Source organism: Salmo salar, chromosome 19 (assembly GCF_965601325.2).
Source record: "Salmo salar chromosome 19, fSalSal1, whole genome shotgun sequence".
Taxonomy (NCBI): Eukaryota; Metazoa; Chordata; class Actinopteri; order Salmoniformes; family Salmonidae; genus Salmo; species Salmo salar.
Genome location: NC_138309.1, coordinates 27,431,316 through 27,456,496, shown reverse-complemented (window position 1 = coordinate 27,456,496; position 25,181 = coordinate 27,431,316). Strand labels below are relative to the sequence as shown.

The 25,181-nt window shown below is 39.2% G+C and overlaps 1 protein-coding gene and 1 long non-coding RNA gene across 2 annotated transcripts; one reads left to right on the top strand and one right to left on the bottom strand.

Annotated features, from left to right (window-relative positions):
- Nucleotides 1–4,647: 4,647 nt before the first annotated feature.
- LOC106578607 (uncharacterized) lies at nt 4,648–24,892 on the bottom strand. The gene is made up of 2 exons (XR_001322487.3): nt 24,716–24,892; nt 4,648–10,220 (listed from the first exon to the last, which is right to left on the bottom strand). It is a non-coding gene; the product is annotated as an uncharacterized LOC106578607 (long non-coding RNA).
- LOC106578606 (homeobox protein engrailed-2a) lies at nt 14,341–19,219 on the top strand. The gene is made up of 2 exons (XM_014157599.1): nt 14,341–15,201; nt 17,204–19,219. The coding sequence occupies exons 1-2, from the start codon at nt 14,718–14,720 to the stop codon at nt 17,521–17,523; spliced, it is 804 nt and encodes a 267-aa protein (XP_014013074.1). The 5' UTR covers nt 14,341–14,717; the 3' UTR covers nt 17,524–19,219.
- Nucleotides 24,893–25,181: the final 289 nt, after the last annotated feature.

Here is a 25,181-nt window from a genome sequence, read left to right as displayed (position 1 = left end):
CCCCCCTGTAAAGGATATTTTGTTTATGGTTGTTAACAGGTCAAACCACCATGAAGACCTTTGGGATGTTATGTTGACATTGGACAAACACATTGGGTTACAACTTTCATGCCAGTAGTTGTTATATGTTATGCAAAGCAGAAAGATTTTATGATTTGAAGATGGTATAACAGAAAAGCAGAACAAAACATATAGGTTCTATTATGGATATTCTGATTCTGAAAAGAGGCATTGCTTCATATTTAGGCTAAAGTATATTTGTGGTGCAGTTGGGAAGCTGATGCTCTTTGAGTGTGTGTGTGTTTTTTGTGTGTGTGTGTGTGTGTGTGAAGCTTATCTGTGCACGTGTGTGTTTTGCCCGTGGCACACTAGAGTGGCTGTGCCCCCTCACCTGGAGTTGGCTCAGCGGGTGTGGGGCCCGGCAGTAGGGCCTGTCCTGTCCCCCCCTACCGTCTCTCTGCAGGGGCCTCTGTACAACAGAGCCTGGCCCGGGGACTGCTGTCAGCCCGCTCAGCCTGTGATACACATATAACTCTCCCAGGCCCTGTCATATACACTGACAGCCCTCTTTGATATGCTTCTCAGTGCTCCCTCTCTCTCTGTAAGCTGTAAGTGCTTCTAACTGACACTAGTCCCACTAGATGGGAGTTTTTCTCCAAATTAATTTTTTGATGTTTTCAAATTAAAGGGACGTATTCGTGGCCTACATTTAAAGAATTGAGATGAAGACATTTCTCCCTCTGCTCTGGGAAAAGCAGACTATTAAATGTGTGTGTGAGAGAGCGCAGTGGCCGATGTGCCCTTCATTTGCAACAGACAATAACAATTCAGTGGTGATTGCTTTGGTTACCACCAGATGACAGTATTTATCCTGTTTGCTCGGACATCATAGACTTGGCAGCTGTGGACATCCTAGTGGTAAGACTGATAATATCAACAAATGTCTTGGCTGGAGAAAGTACAAGGAGTGTCTCTCTATACTGACTCAACAAATAGTTGGTGGGGTTGATTACAACTTGGACAAGAAAGACTTTCTTTGTTTTGTGATAAGACATTAGCCCAAACACACACACACACACACACAGACAGACAGACACCACACAGACAGACAGACAGACAGACAGACAGACAGACAGACAGACAGACAGACAGACAGACAGACAGACAGACAGACAGACAGACTTCACTATAAAATCTAACAAAGCAAAGAAATTGGACAACTGTTCAAATTAAGAGAACATTTATATTGGACATGTTATCCTTTATCACATGCCAGTACAGTTTTTTTTTATTCAATGCCTTTAGCTTACATTAGGATGAAGGAGCCTAGGCCTTCAAATCTACATAGTTGGACTGCATCATATCACCTTTCAATATTGTTTATCAGCAAATATAAACCATGTTATCTAGAACATCGGTGTCATTTATTAATATGCACAGGTGTGGTAGTTGTATGAATTATTCACAATGCAAGCCTACGCAGAAAAAAACATCAGCTTTAATGCAATATTAGCTTCACAGTGAAATGCCACTATTTGGCTATGAATAATTCTTAAACTGTCAGTAAAATATCTTATTTAGCTATCTCAAAAAATAGTAGCCTGTATGCATGCAAGCTTACCTGTCATGTCCACAACGATGGCGCTGCAGACCAAGCAATAAACAAGAGGAAGACCCTATATTGTAGGATAATTATTCTGGTTTGGTGTCAACTTAATTCATTAACAGGTACTGAAGAGATCGATTCTGTTGCTTGTTGTCTTATTATTTGTGTCAAGTATTTCCATTTTGGGATAGTTGTTCACTGAATTACTAGCACTAGTTGCTCACGCTGCAACAGTCAATAGTGTGTTATTGTGACAACCAAAACATGCACGGGGGGGGGGGGGGGTCTGGGTAACTGTGGCCTATATGGCTTTGGTCAGACCACACACTAAGAAAAGAGGGTTCCTTAAGGGTCCTTTGGGAACGGTGATGGTTCTATGGGGAATCATAATGAACCCTTTGAGTCCTTCAATGGTTGTTTGCAGTTCAAAAATGAGTTATTTCCTCTTTTGGTGATAATTGAAATGCAGGGGAGTCAGCTCATTCAAATATTTTGGGACATAGTTTGCTAACAGCTCTGTTTGTGCAACCTTAAGTGAGAATGTCATTCCAGTTTATCTAATCTGTTGAGCTATGCGATTAAATGTTAAATATGACTACGGCCAGTGACAATGTCTTGTGAAAGACACACGTAAGGACTTTTGTCAATTGAGAACTGTTGTCTAACTCAGTGGTTCTAAATTCTCTCCTCAGGAACCCCCAGCTGTTCTAGAGCTAGTACACCTAATTCAACTTGTCAATTAACATATTAACGGAATTTTAACAATATAATATGGATAACCAGAATGGTAACCCTGTATGGTTCTTCAAAACATCTACAAGAAGATTAAGGAAGGTTCTTAATAGAACCATTCTCCATTAAAGGTTCTATGAAGAACCATAAAAAAGGGATATACTGTATATAGCCCCAAAAAGGGTTGTAACCATAGCAGAACCCTTTTTTGGTGCTATATACAACCCTTTATTAGTGGATCTTTATATAATCTTTGGAAAGGTTTCTTTATAGCACCATACAGATTCCATTTAGAACCTTATGAGCATGGTTCTTTATAGAACCTTAAAAAAATGTTATAAACAGCCCCAAAAAGGGATCTGCTATGGTTAGGAGCCAAATAACCCTTATTTGGCACTATATAGAACAAAAAAAAATGTGTGAGCAGGTCTTGGTCAAAAATAGTGCACTATGTAGGGAATAGGGTACTATTTGAGAGGCTACCAAGAGCAGAGTCACTCCTGTCCTGCCTCGCTCTCAGTCCCATCTCTCCTTACCTGTTTGGGTCAGCATGGAGTAATGTACTACAGTGGATGCCACAAAGGAGCTGACTGAACTGGCTGCAAATGGACTCCATCTTAGGTCAAATTACCTCACAGATCCCATTCAAATGGTAGTCGTTAATGTTGTACCCTCTCCAATCTTCAACACATTCTTCTTAATGTGATACACACTTTGCAACAACTGCTGATGTAAAAAGGGCTTCATAAAATAAGTGTGATTGATATCTGATTCACTCTGACAGTTTTCACTATTCATTCATTTAGTTAGGTGACTGTAAACAGTGTTGTAGTTGGCTTATGGTGGTCAATGCCCCGTAGAACTAGAATAGACCAGTGTGGAGGCCAATTCAGTATAATACTGCACCTACTGTATAAATGTCTGGCTGCAATATCACAACAGCAGAACTAATAGAACTAAAAATGTAAAACATCTGAAAATATACCATGGTATAAGCAGAAAATGAACATCTAAGCATTTCATGTATGATGAATACACTGAGTGTCCAAAACATCAGGACCGCATTCCTAATATTGAGTTGCACCCCCTTTTCCCTTCTGAACAGCCACAATTTGTCAGGGCCTGGACTCTACAAGGTGTCAAAAGCGTTCCACAGGGATGTGGGCCCATGTTGACACCAATGCTTCCCACAGTTGTGTCAAGTTGGCTGGATGTCCTTTGGGTGGTGGACCATTCTTGATACACATGGGAAACTGTTGAGTGTGAAAAACCCAGCAGCGTTGAAGTTCTTGACACACTCAAACCGGTGCGCCTGGTACCTACTACCATACCCTGTTCAAAGGCACTTAAATCGTTTGTCTTTCCCATTCATCCTCTGAATGGCACACATACACAATCCATGTTTCAATTGTCTCAAGGCTTAAAAATCCTTCTTAAACCTGTCTCCTCCCCTTCAGCTACACTGATTGAAGTTTATTTAATAGATTACATCAATAAGGGATCATAGCTTTCACCTGGATTCACCTGGTCAGTCTATGTCATGGAAAGAGCAAATGTTCCTAATGTTTTGTACACTCAGTGTATATAACAACTTTATAATTAAGTGGAACCCTCAAGCAAGTGTTGTGAGCATACAAATATGTGAGAATATACCACAAGAATGGCAGTGATAGAAGTGAATAGAATAGAAATGTAAATATCTACCATGTATTTTAACTCAACATATCCCTTACAATTGGAATAGGAAAGAAAACATGCATAAATGGAGATGAGGGGCTTTCTTTGCCTGCTCTGCCGGTTATCCCATATGCTGTATGCTGCTTCTGACGTTTTCTCTTCCCGCTGGACAATCACGCGTTGACATTATAAAACCTTAGGTGATGCCACATGATGCATCTCATCCAAACAAATCCTTTTGAGTGCAAATGAAACACAAAGCACATACACACGTCATATTACAACACAAGCTCACATTCAATTTGTGCATATATGTACAGTGTTGCATATTACTGTGCGGATTAGCGTCTGGTAAACCGGCCCAGCATATTACAACCTAATGAAGTAGAAACGTGGCGCTGCATTGGTAAATAGAATTCATCAATGTGCGTCTTTTCGTTGCAGGGTTTTGAATAATCGATGCTCAGACAATGATATTCATGTAAATATCATCCACAAAGGGCATGTAAATATCATTCACCAAAAAAAAATGTGCAAACACAATTATCATGTCATAGGGCTTCCACGCTCCAAACAAATAAGAAATGTAGAAAATAAATGTACCACAACAAAAAAGGACAAGATAAACTGTCTGGATTCATAATTGAGTGATATTTTATTGGTCATTGATATAACGAACACACGCCCGGCAAGCATGCACCAATGCAGAAAGTTAGTTAATGCGTTATTGGCCATGTGTAATGGATTAGAAATCTCACTCGAGTTCTCAGCATAAAATCACCCCTAAAACGTTTCTAAAAGTTTCAGAATTACTTCAGCACCGATTGTGTTAGTAACAAAACCTTCACAATGGCTTATTTTTGCCAACTAACTTCCAATCCCATCTCTGCCTTTTCATGAATTTCTTAGAAACAATTCAGGTCAACGTGTATTATTTGTAAAACATTTATGTTGTGCTCTTAAGAAGTTATGCCCTGTAAAGCTTTTTGAGTTATAGTTCGTTTAAAGTGTGACATATGGTATTAGCATATGCAACACATGTCAAATTCAAGAATAGTATATGCTACCCAGTTTATCACCTGCAAAATCAGACGGATTAGGCATATATTATTATCACGAAAATCATCTTTAAAGTCACTCAAGAGTTATAAATCAGACAATAATAATCTCACTTCTGACACCAGTGTAATGAAACATCGTTGTGAAATGAGGTCATTTACGAATACCACCTGTCGATGTAAAAGTCACCATCACCACATTTCACCGTTGGGGGTAAAAACAATTCGGGTGGAGAGAGGGGTGAAAGGTGCGTCATCGAGCAATGTGCTTTCATGAGATCCTGCACCACTATTTCGGTCAGTTAAAACTGGGGACAGTGCAGGGGCATGATGCCACACAAGAAGAGGGTTCGAATAGCCTCTCATAACGATTGACCTCTTTCCTAAGTTCAAGTAAGCTGGACCTAAAGGCATATCGCAACTGGCCACTCACATTTGTGACTGGATGAGACATTCGATGAGAGAGTGCTTGTCCAAAACAGACGCGGACGCACTAATAAGGTTAGGATAAAATTGTCCCTTTTTGCTATTTTCATTTTCTGATTCCACAGTGCTGTTACATTATCCTTTACACATGCTTTAGGCTAATTCATTAATTTGAGTTTAGGCCTATATAAATGTATAAGGCTATACCTGAGCTTGAAGCAAAAATATATCTCTAGTGGAAATATAAAAACACATTCGTGGTTTATTGTTGATGTGTTGGAGTTACTATCGCAAACGTTTTAATACCTATAATGTCAAATGGCCAGGTCGGGTGCAAAACAGCTGAGTAAGCCTTTAGCCGAACTCTCAGTGCACACACATATTCGATAGTTTCCAATAACTTGTACGCATAACCATTATCGATAACCTATGATAATGGTTTACGCAAATCCTTTATGCATACTGTAGGCCTAATTACGTTACAAAATTACTACTTTTTACACAATTTTACCACCTTTAGGCAGTTGCAGTTACCAATACATTGACTTAATAGTCTTGTGGAAGTGGCTTTTGAGTAACAAGTGCTTCCCCAGCTGTCCACTTGTCGTGGTCCCTAGTAATCAATTGCAGACCCCCTTGGACAGGTGCACGAGGCATTTCGACCATCTAAAACGCGCGAGGCATCGGGATACTGCAGTATAACAGGCAAGGATTCAAGGGCCATATGCGTGGGCGGTAGCCCGCCATAGAAGTTATAGAAGTTGGAACAGGTAACCTAAAATACCTCTACTTTATTGATGTTGGACTTGTGTGCAGTCGATCTTTCAGCATGTTTACATTACACGGGTATATTGTTCAGCTCGACGTGGTTTTATTAGTGAGGAAATGTTCAGTGCCAATTGCCATTAATCAAGTTCAAAAAGTGCCCCGTCCCTTTGCATGATATTTGTTCTATATGACAGAGTCTAAAGCCATTAACCTCGTGGAAATAGCCACCACTTGGCATTTATTCTTTACTGTCACAATTAAGACGTCGTGACACGTGGAACGTCTGGCTGTCCGGCTGTATAAACGTAGATGTGTATAGGCGAGCTTTGGTGTTCATCAACATGGCGAGGTAGATAAGCCTATATGTTACCATTATACGTCAACATGGCAAGTCTCCAATAGTGGTGGTGAAATCGGCCTACAATATAAAGTCTAATAAATCTTTAATTAAAAAAATATTGGAAAAAATATAGCAATTTGGTCAAATGCTACTAAAAGTAAACTACATAGCACTCAAGCTAATCCAAAACCTTTCCATTAGGCTACACTGTAGACTAGTAGGCTACTTTTTATCACCAAACATTTATGTCCCATACAAAGTTTCCTTAAAGGCTATGAGTGGAACTCAAACTATTAACTGATAAGTGTTATATATACTTGATTATCAAAATGCACTGCAACAAAAACTATATTCTGAATCAGGACGAAAAACACAATAGACTAAATATGTAAAGTGTTACCTGCATTTGACCCTGACATTAAAACTTTAATTAGTAAATGTAATCCTATATTTTTACACATATGCATATTTGTGGTATGATATACCTCGATTGAATACAACACTGTTCATACTGAAATAAGCTCCATTTATTTTAGAAATAATTATTATAAGTTCTTGGTTCAATTGTCATAAATAGAAACGCATATGACAATGACAGCTCAGCCTTCTGTATTCTTTTGGAACACACTTGTGATAATATATTTTCACAACTTTAACAGGATTTCTGACCACATTAGAAGAATATCAAATTAGACCTGAAATCATAGCCTGATGCTTTTGCAAATATAAAGATTACAAGCATGTTGTCTTTGCGTTGAGTATTGATTGACAGCGAAAAACATTCACCATCAATTAAAGAAAAATGCGTGTGATCTCAGTTTTGAATTCATCGTATAGGGGCACGTGTAACAGAGTTAAGAATGTACATTAAGCTCACTCCACAAATATTGCGGATGGAGCCGTCCAATTGGTACCTTTTGGGTGGCTCAACGGATCACTGGTTCGAAACTAGTATGTGGCAGTCGGACAGTGAAGGAAGCAAAGCTGTTAGCAGCATACATATAGGCCTAGCACAGCATTCTTGTTTGGCATTGATTTTAGACCTATATCCATGGCACTTTTTAGGATAGCCTTGACCTACTTCAGTTAAGGAAGGAACAAAAGTGTGTAAGTTTCAAATATGGGACATATTACCACCATACTTATTGTGTTTCTTGTGGATCTAAACTTTAAATAGAGGACACTGACTTTACCAAAGCTAGAAATTGTTTATCTCCCAAATTGTCTGCATCTTAATCTTAAAAAACATATATAACATATGTAAATAATTCTAAAAAATAAAATAAAACTTCGTTGATGCATCAGTCAATATAGCATTGCAGTTTATAGTTTGATGTATAGGCTATACGCCATTATAACGCTGTTTTTCAACATTATAACGCTTCATTACACATCATCTTCCCCAAAGAGATAAACGTCTAACGAATATACTGTTGAAAAAGTGCATTCTTTCTAGACGGGACTGGCGTTCAGTTAGCTTTATCTGAGCAAGACCTTAATTGTGTTCGGGGGATGCAGCAGTCAGGGCTGCGGTAAACTCAATTAGGACCTCTATGCTGAAATCCGAACAGATTCCAGAACAATCCCAATTCAAAGGAGGCTTATCTACACCAGGGCGATCAGACGGATTAAGAGTTATTGAACCTATAAATTATCTCCACCCAACAGTTTCAAGTGGCCATTCGGTTGGCAAGACCCCGACGGTGACGCGGTCCGTGTGCTTGAGGAAACATTTATCCTAAAACAGAGGACGGGGACGGAACACCCCTCAACAATTTAGGATACATATAGGGTAAAGAATCGAAGCTGGATTTTGGAGCTTCAATATATGTTATAACCTCTGGTCCCGTCACACAGGCTACACTCCACCTTTGATTAACTTTGAGTTAAAGTTAATGAAAATCTCACCTTTAAAAGTTAAAATTCTGTGAACTCAAACCCAAATAATGTTGTTGACTCGTCCTATACTAGTTTTTGTGACCAAAACATAAATTGAAGAAGAAAAAAAAACACTTAAAAAACATCACCACAAATAAACATGCATCTCAAACGCATGTTGACGTTTATTGGGATGAGTCTTGTCCTTGAGGCAGAACTGAGCTATTCCCACTAGATGGGCAAGCTGCAAAGTCAAAATTGGAAATATTGTAAAAATGCAAGAAACATAATTTCGCTTTTTAGTCATAATTTCAGTTTATGGTTCGGCATTAGGGTTAGCAGTGTACTTTAGGTTTAAAATGTGATTTTATTACTTTGTGGTTGGGCCTGCTAGTAACCACACTGCAGAGCTGCCTCCAGAACAAGACTCATGACGAAAAACGCTAACCTGCAATATCTCAAACAGACGTTTAAAAAATGCTTCCTCATAGAACATGACGGCTCGTGTGGCTCATTGGCTGAGCTCCTCAATCAGCGGTCTACTCGCATTAAATATTTTTCATGACAGGTAGCCTTATATGCCCAAATCATTCTGTTGTTGTGGTAGGGTATGCCCACACCATTCATACACATGAAACCTGCGTTTTAACATACTTAATAAATAAAAAAATAGGAAGGAAAACTATTTTACTCATGTTGTAATTAATTATAAGTCATATTTCATAGGAATCTGGAAACACTCAGTTAGGCTACTAAGAATAGGCAAAAACAAAGACAGGGATGTTTTAGGCCAGGATTGATGGCGTGTGGATTTGACTGTGATATTACTGTTCTGCTCTTGAGTGACCTAGGATGAAGAAAAAAAACAGCTCTCACCGAGACAAACCACAGAAATTATACGTGCTTTCCGGTTTTTAAAGGGCACAGGAAGCTGGCAGCTTTGGGCCGACCCCGGTGACAGAGCTGATATCTTAGCGACCCCATTAATAGGGAGGAACGGTGACCGGGGTGGGAGAGGGAGGGTGGCGAATAATGCACATCTGCAACGGTCCAGTGGTGGAAAAAGTATTCAATTATCATACTTCAGTAAAAGTAAAGATACCTTAATAGAAAATGACTCAAGTAAAAGTGAGTCACCCAGTAAAATCTCACTTGAGTAAAAGTCTAAAAGTATTTGGTTTTAAATATACTTAAGTATCAAAAGTAAAAGTATAAACCATTTCAAATTCCTTATATTAAGCAAACCAGACAGCACAGTTATTTTTTGGGGATGGATAGCCAGGGGCACACTCCAACGCTCAGACATAATTTACAAATGAAGCATTTGTATTTAGTGAGTCCGCCAGATAAGAGGCAGTAGGGATGACCAGGGATGTTCTCTTGATAAGTGTGTAAATTTGACAATTTTCCTGTCAAAATGTAACTAGTACTTTTGGGTGTCAGTGAAAATGTATGGAGTAAAAAGTACATTATTTTCTTTAGGAATTAAGTGAAGTAAAAGTAAAAGTTGGCAAAAATATAAATAGTAAAGTAGTACTTTAAGTAGTACTTTACTTTAAGTACTTTAAAGTAGTTTTACTTAAGCACTTTACACCACTGCAACGCCCATGTGATCTATGATCTAGCATAGACCGTGAACAGCTTCCATTCACAAATCCTTCCCTGTGCATCGTCACCTTTTGTAGTTGAGGTTCTCAATCCATGGCAGTAACTTCTTGTGACGTCTCAGAAAATCCTAGCCAAAAGAAAAACAGGAAAAATAGGGTTAGGTACTCAGGACGGTTTGCAGTACATGCATACGCACACGTAGGCCAAACCTAACCAATGTCAACTGAAAAACGCACAAATTTGTATATGAAATGCATCAACACTGATTTTTTTGGGCCACAGCATCTTCCAAAGTAGACAGTCTTGGACAGAATTCAGTGAATTGTTAATTCTCGGTTCATGTTGGCTATAGGCTAGTCTACAATAAACATTTGCATTACATTTTATTAGTCATTTAGCAAGCACACTGCAGCTCTGTAGAAAAGTGACAGGTTTGGGTTGTATGCATGCATGGCCTTAAGGGTTATCAATATTTCCACCTTCCCTGAAGGAGCACATGAATATATAAATGCAAAACATCCATTTTACATAACCATAAATGAGTTATTAGCTAATATCATTTACATAAGCAACATTTCTTTCCGATTTTAACAAAATTGGTTGTTAATATACAATAAACAGACTCAACTGATGTTATGAATGACAAACTTTTCATTGGAAGTGTTTAACGAGGCTACACTTACAATAATAGGAAAAAGTGGCCTAGATTTATCAGGTTACAGAACGCATGAAGGCATAAAGCCTACTATACCCATAAGAGGCATAACTGACATACACTGGCTTTCGCTTTGCCGATTACCATCGTTCTTTTTTGCCTACTATTGCAATAGGTGTTTTAAAGAATAAATCCCTTGGAATTCGTTGAAAATTGACTGCTTTGAGTAAATATCTGATTTCCTTCGTCGGGCCAGTGTCCATTCAGGGAAAGGTATAGGGTTGCTGTCAGGGCGCGATGTTTTGTCTGGGGGGATTAGACTGGTGCGGACGTGCGGATACCCAAGAAATCTTTAGTAAATCAAATACCGTTTGCAAACCAGGTGTGTGCTCTCGTGTTGCGGCATTGACCACCAGCAGACTAATACGCTATATGCAATGTGCACAACACAAACAACAACAAAACATGATAACCAGAATGATGTCACATTCAGGCATAATAAAAATGTCAATGTGGCATACCCCTTTACGAATCTCACTACTTTTTAAAGGGGGCGTTATTGCCAAACTGACAAGATGCTAACCGATACATCTCATGTAGGCCTACCATAGGCTACGAGAGATGGGTTACGATCTCAATCGTAAAACGAAATGATATGCACAATGCGTAAATGCATACGAGGGCATATTGCAGAGATAGGTAAAGACTCTGCTAAGAGAGTTGTGGCCAAATGCACGTTTATTATCATGTTATAGGCCTATCTGGGCTCCCAAGTGGCGCAGCGGTCTAAGGCATTGCATCTCAGTGCTAGAGGCGTCACGACATACCCTGGTTTGATTCCAGGCTGTATCACAACTGGCCGTGATTGGGAGTCCCATAGGGCGGCACACAATTGGCCCAGCATCGTCCGGGTGAGGGTTTGGCCGGGGTAGGCCGTCATTGTAAATACATATTTGCCTAGTTAAATAAAGGTTAAATTAAAAAATACAAATATGAATGTATAATTCAGCCATGGATTTAATACAAAAGATCTATACGCTACGCGCATCCCCGCATCCACACTGAATTAGTTACCATTCTTTAAAAAACTATAGTCACGAAACGATGTTGGGAATTATAAAATAATAAGACATCAAATTAAGCCTAACATTTTTTGGGACTTCATTTCACCTAACTTTTAGGCAACATAACCCAAATAACGGAATATGTGCGCCAAGATATAAGGTGCAAGGTAGAAAGGTAGAAAGAAAATGTGAGGTAACCTATGTCAACATTTTAAGAAAAGTCTGGGTGACACACCACAAACAGACGAAGTCTACTAATTAAGGGATATACGATGCCATACTGTCCAATAGAATCAATCAAAAACAACCAATGTAGCCCTTCAATATTGACATGTATAGGCCTATAGGACTATGCGGTCTAAGAGCCTGCAAAACAAAACGCATAAAACTACATTTATTCAATGTTTAATACCACCATATAGGCCTATTGAAGCACCCTATTTATAATTGGCTGTGGTCTAGTCTGTATGACTCTTGACTTGAAATCGTGAGGTTTCCTCCACGCCAGCGCTGTTTTGCTGTGGCAGACAGCGAGAGGCGGAGGGGGTAGCGGGCCTGTCTGGCCGCCATTGTCTCCTGTTCATTTATTAGTGCTCGGGATAATCTGGGTATCCCTCACATGTGAGAAACAATCACAGCATGAGAGTGGCCTATCTAATTACAACCTTTACTCAGAACTTTCACTCCATTTGCTGGAGAGATAAGATGGACACTGCATGGTGGTTGTGCATGGTTCATGGACCGCCGCCGCTCCCAACCATACAGGCTATTGTTAGACAGGCACTGCTATAAAATGGATGACGTATGGAGATCGCTCTATGGTGGAAATGTAGGAATTTATTAACAGAAACCACCAGGCTATTGGTCAAAATGACTATCGTTCAAGTAGGCTATGCGGGGCTCACATGATTTGGCCATTTTACATGAGCCAATAGGCCTACACAATGTAGAAGAAAATGTGTAGGCCTATTCGAGATGCATTCTCTGTAGAGCTGGCACGCTTTCATTTTAAACGTGTACATAAAGTGCAAACAATAGAAATACAATAGTTCGCACACAAAATAGGGCACAGTCAGCCAACTGTGTTTTGAAACAGTGAAAGGCTAGGCCATTTACCACAGGACAATGCCTAAAAAGTTGTGGCCTAATTATAGGGTCTTAGTACACTAAAGAGGTACTGTCATTCTAAAACGCCCTCTTGGAGAATATTCCACCGTCCTCTCTAAAAACTCTTAGTTTTTCCACCGTCCATGAACGTTCGACGCACGAGTTGACCAATAATAATGACCTTTCGTTTTGTGGAGACTGAGTTGAAATTATAGACCTTTTCCCGCTTAATTGTGAAATGCCACAAGTTAAAATGTATATGCTACCTAGATACAAATAATTTGAAATTAGACAGGTTACCATTACTGTGACAATAATTTACATCAGACAGGCTCACTGGCCCACAAGAGGTTGAAAAAACAGTTCCACAATTCAGTTATTTTTCACCTAAATTTGACAAACGCTATGGGTCCAATGCTAAATACAAGAATTAATCATCCAAGGGTCATCACTCACTCATGCGCCGTTTTACCCACTGCGTAGCCAACATGACGTTTCAGATCAAATAGCAACTTATCTCTGGCGACTACGGCAAGGCACGCTCTGAATCCTGATTTGAGCGAAAACAGCCAAGGAGTTGGTCAGTAAAGTTTTCCCCAAGTTTTGTCTTTGGCGCGACTCTATATCATGTGCACCGTGAACACAACAGTTTGTTTGCATAACATATTTTTTTAAAGGGCTAGTGACCCATTTTTGCTTTGAACCTTTATATAATCATGAAAGAGCATATGAAGAGACGAAAAGGATTTCGAGATTGTATGACTGGCTATTATTGCATGACTGGCTAAGAGATTGCATGAATTGTCCATTAATATTGTGTCGCTTGCATCATGACATTGACAGGGCATTGACCATCCAGAGTTTCTAACGCCCCATCATTAAATATCATAAATAACTCCTCGGAATGAAAAGCTCCATAAAGTAAAAGAGGTACACAATGTCCCAAATAAAAAACGCACCGAGTTAAAAACCCTAAATGTAAAGCCCTCAAACACAATGTACAGCAGCCTGCTTCAATGCGAGCCATACAGACTCCGGTATCCCCCACCCAATTCTGGTTGCAGAGGCTATCCCTAATGTACCATAGTAGTTGGTTACCGTTTCGATACTTGGCTACTAGTTACATGCCCGAAACAAAATAGTTATAACATGCGAACTTCACACAGCAGGCTATTATTAACCGACTCTCCATATTTTGCCCAATATAATAGTCAATCAAACGTAAGATACATTTAGTGTAGGTATGTCGTTTTATGCCAGAACGCCTTTCCTTTAAGAAGGCGAGATTGGGCGTTTGTCGATTATTCACGAGTCACTGTCACGTGGTAAACATTCTCCCAGTCTATTGGTTCAAGGCACGTGTCTAGGATAACCGCTGCAACGTCACTTGGGGGCTCGTATTGAAAATAAGAACAAAACTCCAGTGAGTGTATTTCAGGATCAGAAGCCTCTTTATTTACCCTTAGTTTAGTAATTGAAGCACTTGTATTGGACAGACTGAAACCGGATAGTACCAAATTGGATGGGCAAATGACAAATGGTGTCTATCCAGTGCAACAATATAGGATAGCCAAGTTTGGGAATATATGACCAAAACTATGTTTTTGTCTGTGGGCACTATCGCAAAGGGTTGCATGGTGTCCAGCACACTCAACAAGATTTGACTTTATTTTTTATTTTTTAAAACCTTTATTCAAACATTTGAAAAGCTCCGCCTCCCACAAAAGTGGATTGCGCTCATTTCGGTGCGGGAGAGCAATAAAGGGGTTAAGGAAAGAAAACTGGAAAGTGTATCAGTATGGAAGAAAATGATCATAGCAACAGAGATGCGGTGCGCCAAGGGTCGGCGGATGAGTCAAATAGAGTGATACTCCCTCTATTACAAGCGCCGGGCAACCTGCAGCAGATCCCGCACCGAGTCACCAATTTCTTCATCGATAATATCTTACGGCCAGACTTTGGCCGGAAAAAAGAAGATAACATAAATCATGAAGAAAGTAGTCACGCTACCAGAGAGAACCATAGCCCGGCTGTTCCAAGAACGGAGCAAGTGGGGAGTACTGTGCCAACAGAGGGAACTTCCACTCCTCATCCAGGCGGCGTGGCCAAGAAGGCTGAAATAGCGACCGAAGAGCCCCTGAAACCCCGCGGGGAGAATGGAGATCAGTGCCTAAGCTCGGACTCGGATAGTTCTCAAGCCAGCTCAATTACACCATCCAAACCGCCTATGCTCTGGCCAGCTTGGGTGTACTGCACCAGATACTCGGACAGGCCCTCATCAGGTAGGCTAGGATTATTTTCCCTCGTCTTTGTAACCTGAAATACACCGGCCCGTTGTAACACTGACCTCAAACGCCTTGACCGAGTTCTTCCAGGAAAGGAGGGCAAATAGTGTTCACCTGTTTTAAGATCAGAAAAATGGAAAATAGAAGATTCTAACCTTGCATAATCTTCAAAGTGTATCGGTGGAAACATGACTAACAATAAAAGCATAAGAGCCGATAGCCTATCAATATTATAGAACGCTAAAGAATTGCCACGAGTCTGAATAATGGCAAAATTTCACGACAAAACAAGCCGCTCAAAATAGCATCCTGCATTGCTTTAAAACTGAAATGTGCAAACGCAGGGATATCGGAAGTCTACACATTAATGTTAAAAGCCTATAGTGTGCGGGATAAATAGTAATTTTTCGAATTTTGGAATAGCCTCATACAATTTTGTATTTTTTCATGAGTATTTCAATTATAGTCCCATAATACGGATATGATACCGTCATTGCGATGGCTATTGCTTTGGGCTAGCTAGATCATAACCAATGTAATACTAGGTTAGCCTACTACTATAGGTTCCTATAAACATCGGCGCACATATCACCAAAACAATACGTCTTTCAAAGAATTATGAAATATAATAAAATACAATAGGTTAAAGGACTTTATAGGGTATTTTTCCTCGACAATTCTGTCGTGCAAATCCACTCTTTTTGTTTATGCATGAGATTTCACAACGGAGTTGCCTGGGTCTCTAAATATTTAGCATATTTAGCACATAAAACATGAACGTTTCCTTCATTATTCTATATTCTACTTGTGTAAAAACTCAAATATTCGAATGCATTTTCGTTAAATTCTAAAAATCGTATTGTACACAATGTTCTCATGCATTATGTAACGTTGATCGCATGAACTAGACTACTATTCGATGGTATCCCCATGGGCTGCATATCTTAAAACGTTGTACGTTGGTTTATCATCTCCAGCGAGCTCCAAATGTATTGAATAATCTCTTTGATAGTCATCCAGGCCTACTTGCCCAAACAGACGTCACTTTTTTTTTTTATCAAATAGTTTGGGCTGACGATTTTTTTACTACTCAATTACAACCCATCATGTTTACTCACCAAAGGGCAAACTTAGAAAAATAATTAACAACAGCCAAAGACCAAATTCAGCAACCTATAGGCTACGATATAAGCCAATGTATTCCACTAGACATCATCAAGCCTATAGGCTATTAGCCTAACTGTATATAAAATGAAGAGTATAATATAAACAATTATTTACGAAAAATATATATTTGATATTATTCAGTAAGTTGCAGTTGAGATGGGAGGTCCAGTTGTGTTGATATATTTCAGGCCTACTCAGCATATCCTCCAATGACCATAACAAACTACTGAACCGACATGCCCCATCGGTATAGGCCTACCTACCATCTACATATCTACCAATGCATTGTTCTACGTAAAGAAGTGCGGAACTACGGTTACATTATCAATATTAATCTTTATTCCTTACTATTTTGACAACTCTTGTGTGATATGGAATGGTATGCATTGAAATTAACACTCAAATCCTTTTTTTTTTTTGCATGAGCAAAACACTCTTAGACAAAAGGGGCTATCTATAACTTAAAAGGGTTCTTCGGCTGTCCCCATAGGGAAACCCTTTGAAGAACCCTTTTTGGTTCCAGGTATAACCCACTTTGGTTCCAGGTAGAACTGTGGAAAGGGTTGTACCTGGAACCAAAAAGGGTTCTCCTAAGGGGACAGCCGAAGAACCCTTTTGTAACCCTTTTTTCTATGATTGCACGAGGTATTGGCATACAGTGTAATAATAAATAAATAAGTAGGGCCTAAATTAATTAATTAATTAATGTATGTATGTATTACTACACAGTTGTAGTAACTGGAACACTTATATCCTATAGGCTACACCAAGTTTTCACATTTCATATTTTGATTGGTTTTGGCTAATAATAATATTGTTTTCTAAAACACAGGACCGAGATCTCGAAAACCAAAGAAGAAAACCACCGCCAGCAAAGAGGACAAGCGACCAAGGACGGCCTTTACAGCTGAACAGCTACAAAGACTAAAAACCGAGTTTCAAACGAACCGGTATCTGACCGAACAAAGGCGACAGTCCCTGGCGCAAGAACTCGGCCTTAACGAATCTCAAATCAAAATCTGGTTCCAGAACAAAAGGGCAAAAATCAAGAAGGCCACCGGCGCAAAAAACACCCTAGCCTTGCACCTGATGGCACAGGGACTGTACAATCATGCTACGACGTCAAAAGATGACAAATCAGACAGCGATTGATTTCGAGAGAGATACAGATCAGTATATTTACAATGCAATAATTTCATCGAATAAAGGGCCAGTGTATAGAATATACCAGCATAAATTGATAAATATATAGAGATATTTCTGCAATATCATGTCTATAAAAATATGTTGTAAAAAGGTACGTTTTCAATCTCCTGTAACGTGTGTCGTTTTTCTTCCAGGAAAAGTATAAATGCTTGTTATACACTTCATTTTATATTGCTATTCATTGTCATTTTTTACATTATAGCGCTTTTATCTGGCACTTGACGTTGAGATCTGTCAGTGAAGTGAAAAACAACCTGCTTAAGTCCAAAGAATATTTTCTGCTGCATCCAGGCAACTGTGAATCTTAATACATTTGCTGACAAGATATTTTATTCCCATGGTTATTCTGGTTTTATTGAGGTTTAGTGTAAAAAGGACATAGCAAGGGGTTTGAGTGTCAGTGATGTGCAGACTTAATTGAAAAGTAGATGGATTTTAATACTATTTTTGGAAAATTCATATAACCACAGAAGTGATTGGGTAGCAATGGTTTGGTTAGCAAACATAATACACACATTGCTAATACGTAGGATTCAAATTTAGATTTTGTCTCATAACTACATCTAAGCCAAGTTCATTTCCATGAAACATGTGCGTGTTCTGTGTTATATCAATGTACCAAGGCCTCTATAAATCGTTTTTGAAGAGCAATATAAATCATCTCTTGTAGAAAATTGTTTTGAATGATTACAATGCTGCCTATAACGTGGGAGACAACTCTGTAGCATAGTGACAATGATGACAAAACGTTTAACACACTCTTGGCTGAAAGTGTTATAGGCCTACTTGATCAAAAGTAGACACAAGGTATCTGATGTAGGCTGTCAACTATCCGTCCCATGGAGTTATTTCTCTATATACATTTTTATTTAATATACATATATATCATTAAAAAACAAACAAAACCATTAGTGACTGTATAACAATAGTTGAAAATCTCTTTTATTGTTGTTGAAAGAATTTCATGTGTATTTATATATATTATATTGAGGGGGAAAAAATCTATCCAATGAACGGTGTTGCTTTTGTGTAGATTTCTGAGGTATTTACACTGCTTGCTTATCTTGCAATAACTTCTCTTTGAAAATGGTTTATGGGGCCTTTGCATGAAAGCTGCAATTTGTTGTACTTGGGCAAATAACTGTGTTTATAAACTTCTGTCTTTGTCGACAAGAGTATGATCAAGCTAAGTTTTAGACTATCCATACCAAATTGTGGACTTTTGCCTTTTGAATTGTTTTGTTGTGTATCTGCAAAAAGTGTGTGTGAATTACAATCCACCAAACTGAACACACTTTGCCTTAAAGTTCAAGCGAGAACTTTTTTATGAGACAGAACTGTGCCGAATCAGAGAAGCAGTATTACTTCAAAATGCAGACTATTTGATTCAAGATTATTGCCTTCATGAAAACTGCTGGTGTGACATATTGAATTTCCTCATCAGCGAATATCTATCTATAGATGAATATGTTTAAATGAAATTACAACACGGAGTTGTATTATTATACAATGCTATTTTTATTTTATGTTCCAACATATTCTTTGGTATAATGTACATAATTATCATGTATGTATTAATTGTGTAATTAACTGCCTCATGAAAAACTGGAAAAGAAAAGTCAATAAACCTCGAAGATACACTTAAAAATGTATCGAGCATCATCATTTTTCTATAATCCACAGTCAAGGATAATTGAACGTCTATGAGACATGGGCATTTCTATGCAAACACAGAAAGATTGGAAAGAAAACGTGATCCTCCATTGCCAAAATAGGAGTGGATCCCTGTGGATGACGTCATTGGTTTGGCAACACCGCTGACCAAAGAGTCATTCGTAGTAAGTAACCTTTCGACCAAAATGGTCAATGACAAAATGCAAAACAAAATCTAAAATCGAGTATATTTACATGATTTGAATGTGTCCACCATGGGTTGGTACTATTTCTACCCCTGAGTGTTTAGGTCCAGCCCAGAACGGTACCTGAGTCGTGCCCTATTATTTGGTGTAACACCCAAAATGACACTCCCTTCTGAAGACCATTGACGTTACAGTTACCTTACCAATAAGACTACTACATAAATACAAATAAATAATGACCAAAATATTTGTTTCATGTGACACAAGGCCTACAATAAAATAGAAATATCACCACAAAGCTGAATGCGTAAATGTCAACCTTTGCTGGTTCAACACATTAGGAATACCTGCTCTTTCCATGATATAGACTGACCAGGTGAATCCAGGTGAAAGCTATGATCCCTTATTGGCCACCTGTTAAATCCACTTCAAATCAGTGTAGGTGAAGGGGAGGAGACAGGTTAAAGAAGGATTTTTAAGCCTTGAGACAATTGAGACATGGATTGTGTATGTGTGCCATTCAGACGGTGAATGGCCAAGACAAACGATTCAAGTGCTTTTGAACGGGGTATGATATAGGTGCCAGGTGCACCGGTTTAGTGTGTCAAGAACTGCAACGCTGCTGGGTTTTATACGCTCAACAGATTGTCGTGTGGTCCACTACCCAAAGTTCATCCAGCCAATTTGACACAACTGTGGAAAACATTGGAGTCAACATGGGCCAGCATCCCTGTGGAATGCTTTCGACACCTTAGAGTGGAGTGCATGCCCCGACGAATTGAGGCCGTTCTGAGGGCAAAAAGGGGGTGCAACTCAATATTAGGAAGGTGTTCGTAATGTTTTGTACACTCAGTGTAAGTTCCAAGTAGGTCTTATGTTTTCTCATGAAAATTTGTGAAAAAAGTGAATTTCATCCAATATCTTTACGTTCCCAGAGGTTTGTGTTGTCATCACATAGGTTCGTCAATACAGGTGACACAAACATACTCATTTAAAACACATCATATTTGAGTACTTCTTCACTTTTATTGTGATTAGAATAATCACAACATTACCCATAAATAGAACAAAATAAAGACGCATCAAATGTATTGGATATCTTTTCTCAAGGTCTAAGACAAACAGAGACAAATCTTGCCAAATTTCCATATTAACCCATATACTACTCAGATGGGCCTTAAATCACACGGATTTGTAATGAAAATGAGCTAGCCTATGACTTCATTCAATCAAATCGTCAGAATATAACCAAAACAGCTAGTTTTGGACTGTTGGGGGATCATTTTGTTTTATGTCATCCTTGACCCAAAAATATTGATATTGATAAAATATAAAACACTTTTTTTTTTACATACTTCCAGATCTTCTATGAATTACCCAAATAGCATATAGCTTGCAAAACAAATAGAGAAATTCTAACCCACTGGGCACAGACGTCAATTCAACGTCTATTCCACGTTGGTTCAACATAATTTCATTGAAAGGATGAGGAAACAAGAATGATTCAACCAGTGTGTGCCCAGTGGGAAAGCTTCCTTTGTACTTTTTGGATTGTTTTCTTGTAAACATTTTATGGCAGTTGTATAATTCCATATCTTACAAACTGTGTAGAGAATGTTTATCTGAAAGAGAACATTCAGCAAACTGTGACAAGTCATTGTAAATAAAAACAACATTTGTTATTCAAATCGCAGGCCAACATAATCTGAGTCTGTGGATGGATACCTTCGCTCTACTGATCCGTACACAACCGAAAAAAGTTAGCAAAAGTTTCAAAACAAAAGAACATGCACCAGGCAAAGTGGTAGACGGTGACCGTTTCCAGGCATTTCACTTTTTTTTTCCTCCTATTTTTTTAATTTTTATACAACGCTTTCGCTGCATTTCCATACTTGTGCCGCTAGTCTTTGAACACAACGCCTATAACAGTCATTGACTGGCATGATGGGAGAAAGGCCAGTGTCTCACTCGCACACGGTCAGTACTTACTGCTTCTGAAAGGAGTCTGTGGTTCTGTGACCAGGCGGGAAAGGGAAGGAGAAAGAATAAAAGACAGAGAGAGAGAGAGATGGAGAGAGAGCGAGAGCGAGAAACCAATGAAGGTCAAAGCCTCCTGTCATGGCTGCAGGTGGCTAATTCCCCCCAGCCCACAGTAACCCATTCTCTACACACAGTACTTTCTCACCCAAACTCACTCCCCCGTATTTCTTCCTCTCTCTGTTCTCCCTCTCTCTCACACACACACACTCTCTCTCCTGCACCTTTTTATGCAACATTTCGATGGGAACCTCTCATAAAAATTTCCCAAGTTTCAAACCCAACATCAAAAACCCCATCACTCTTCAAAGAAATAACAAACTGCTCTGCCCTAAAACCGTTGCTTGTTGTATAAACGTTCAAGGAGACCATAAATGATGGTTTAGAAACCATAGTGGTTTTACTTGAGAACTGTACCAGAGTTATAATGCATGATACAATACATTGAGGTTTCGTAGGTAACATTTTAAGAGCTAGCTATCCAAAGAAAACATTATTGGTTTCCATTGCGATGAATGGTTAGTTAACTGAAAGTGAGCAACTTCTGTACAAACATACACGTGGGCCTTAAAATGCTTTCTTTAAAAAATCTATTTTTTAAAGGAGAATAGAAGTCATTGCTTTGAAAGTTCACAGGACTTTTCAAAAGTTCACTGCCAACGGGCAGTTAGGTGGCAGAGAGATAGAGAAAGAGAGAGAGAGAATAAGAAAAAAGAACAGAAAAGTATTAATGCCCCTTGTCTACCGCTTCTACAAAAGAACCCATCCTGCTATGCCCTCCCCCTCCCCTACTGTGACATTTAACCATAGTTTCTAAATGCTTCCTATAGCCCGAGTGGAATTTGCTCCGAGGTGCCCGGGCTTTGTGGCGGAAACATAATTAAAACTGGTGAAAGATGTAAAAGGTGGAGAACGGGGATGACATCAGGCCAATTTCACACTAGGCACTCGAATGGCCAGGCCCAAGCCAGGACCCTTGCCATGCAACGCAGATCAAAGCCCACTGTCACCGCACCACTGCAAAAAGAAGGCAAAAGGGCACCTAACTGTGCTAATCCCCAGGACAAATATATTTTAATCTTGTTAGAATACAAGTTAATGCCAGAGCTCAGTGACTGGACTTTGTGGAGAGAACCCGAGTGGACAGATGAACCTCTTACCTTTCTAAATGAGGTACTTCTGTCTGGCACTGCTTGACCATAGTCAGGTCCAACATGGATAACCACCACAATGCATTATCAAGCTACACACGCACGCGCGCACGCATGCACACACACACAGAGCTGGGTCCGTTTTCATTAAGAACAATGATGAGACAAACAGCAACTCCAGCAGTTGTGTCAGTGACCCTGTCTGAATCCCCACCAGGGCACCTAACATGCAAAGGAAATGAGTATTTTGTGGTGCAGTTTGTTCCTTTTGGTATTGAGCCCTTCTCTCTCTCAATAGCACCTTGGTAACCCTTGATCTCTCATGTATGAGACTCAGGGCACTGGGGCCTGCAGAAGTTGACTGGGCAGACAATGAGAAGCGGATGCATTCTAAGAAGACACACAGAAGGCAACTCTCATTTCACACACTGCGTTTGAGTGACCCCTTGAAAACAGAGGCACGGGATCATTTTCATCGTAATGCTAGACGTTTTTAGGGACCTTTCCACTTCCATTAGGCTGTTATAATCATGTAGGATATACAATGTCCCTTTCTGTTATAGGTTACCCTACCCAATCTCTCACCTAGGAGGCATTTTTGTCTTTAAAAAAAAGATATCTCATGAATTTTCATAATCTACAAACTTGTTGAAAACACTTCCTGGACTAAACTAACCAATTGAATAACGTTGCTGATTGATTGATGCATACCAAATATAATTCATTTCAATTTATGGATGATTTGATTCGCTTGCAAAAAAAACCTAAAGTAACACCATGCTACGATGTTGTTGGCGATTCATAAAAAAAGTAGGGATCAGAGAAAATGGTCTCAAATTATCTATGCAGATTTTTATTCTAAAACTGAATTCCCTGAACTGACAAGAACTGAAGTGAAATTGTCTTAAGCTCTGGCAAAAGTCCATACGATAATATGAAAGTGAAGAAGACCGTTCATAGCATGAATTCATGGTAGAGCATCACTTTTGTGGATTTTACGAATTTGAAGTTTGGCTGATGGTGTACCATTGCAAGAGAATAATCAATCATCAAGTAGTTCTGATGGTTATGTTTTCGAACTGACAGGGCTGTGGTATATTGCAGTAACTGAACTTCATGAAATATAACTTATATTCAGATTCACTCAAATTCCAACTCCATCAACTATAAGGCATAACGCCAATAAAGCATTAGCTCCAATTTCCCTCAATTCCTTCATTTTCATGCACAAACACTTTTCTTAAAATGCCGAAAGTGAATTCTAAGTCCACATATGACATAACAACCCACATCAAAACGTTCTGTTAAATGTTTATAAAGGCTGCAGTGAAATACAATAGCAGTGTAGGGGATTTCTTTTTAAATGTCATGTCAAGGTTTCTAGAATAGAATACCATATTCACATTTCACTTACATTACAGATTAGGAAGTGAAGAGTATGAAAGGATGTTCATTCCACTGTAAGATTTTTCATTACACCTCAGACATGTCTAAACCTAATAGTCTATAATTTGGAGTTGACCAATAAACCTCAGTTGTGACTAGTACAGACTGACTGGGTCATGGTGCAGTTTTCAACACAGTGGAAATCTAAACGTTGAACTCGGCAACACTACAACAGTTCCCAAACTTTTTTCGCTGTGAATTCGTCATTCAATATTTTTTTCAGGACCCCACAAGCAACATTCCCTAGTAAGAATTGGCCGCGGCACGTGAGTGGGTCTGACCCACCATTTTGGGAACACTGACTGAAACATCATGCAAATCATAAACATTGGAAATGGAGTCAGCACATGATTTTTCTTCTATACTGTACTGTCATGAGCAATCTCTCATATGGCCAAGCCGTGGAATAAACAACGAGAGAGGTTTAGGATTCTCATAGTCCATACCATATTAACATCCTTGATTTTAACCCTGACCGTTGTAATTGTTCTTATTTTTCTATACCCCCAAAACAGAATTTGTCTAACATTTTGGCTGGATGCAGACATCCACATCCATAATATCTGTCCTTTGTAATATGTATCTGAGTTGCTGGGAGAAACAAAGGCAGCCAGACAGGCAGGGCCAAGGGCACATCCTACTCACCTCAGGCCCCCTTTGCTGTGTAGGGACCACGCTGTCAATCACTCTCTATGGTTACGCATCATGGGCAACAGAGACACAGTGAGAGAGCCGCTGCTACATCACACCAAAAACATCAGTGCAGAAACCCATCCTCAGCATGACATCTTCTTCGTGGAGCACAGCACAGCCATCCTCCTCTCACACTGAACAAAAAAAAGACACAAATATACATTGTGAACAAATGAGATTACCTTATTTACCAGGGGTGCCTAATTTGACCACTGTTTCGTATGATCCAATCTATCTTTTCTTATGTATTGTGTGTAGATTGGATGGCAAAGTGCTGTATACTGCATCACAACAATTCATTTATCAGGAAAAGTACAAAATTGGTGTTCATCAACAGATTGTAAAGAATGACCTCTGAATTAGGCTACATTCAAAGTTGCTGGGGCAGAAGCTAACAGATAAGAGTACTGCAATGGGA

What these genes read in the sequence shown, in the direction of transcription:
- LOC106578606 (XM_014157599.1), top strand. Translation starts at nt 14,718, where the DNA reads ATGGAAGAAAATGATCATAGCAACAGAGATGCGGTGCGCCAAGGGTCG. An exon ending in CTCGGACAGGCCCTCATCAG is followed by an intron (nt 15,202 to 17,203) that starts GTAGGCTAGGAT and finishes TCTAAAACACAG; the next exon opens with GACCGAGATCTCGAAAACCA.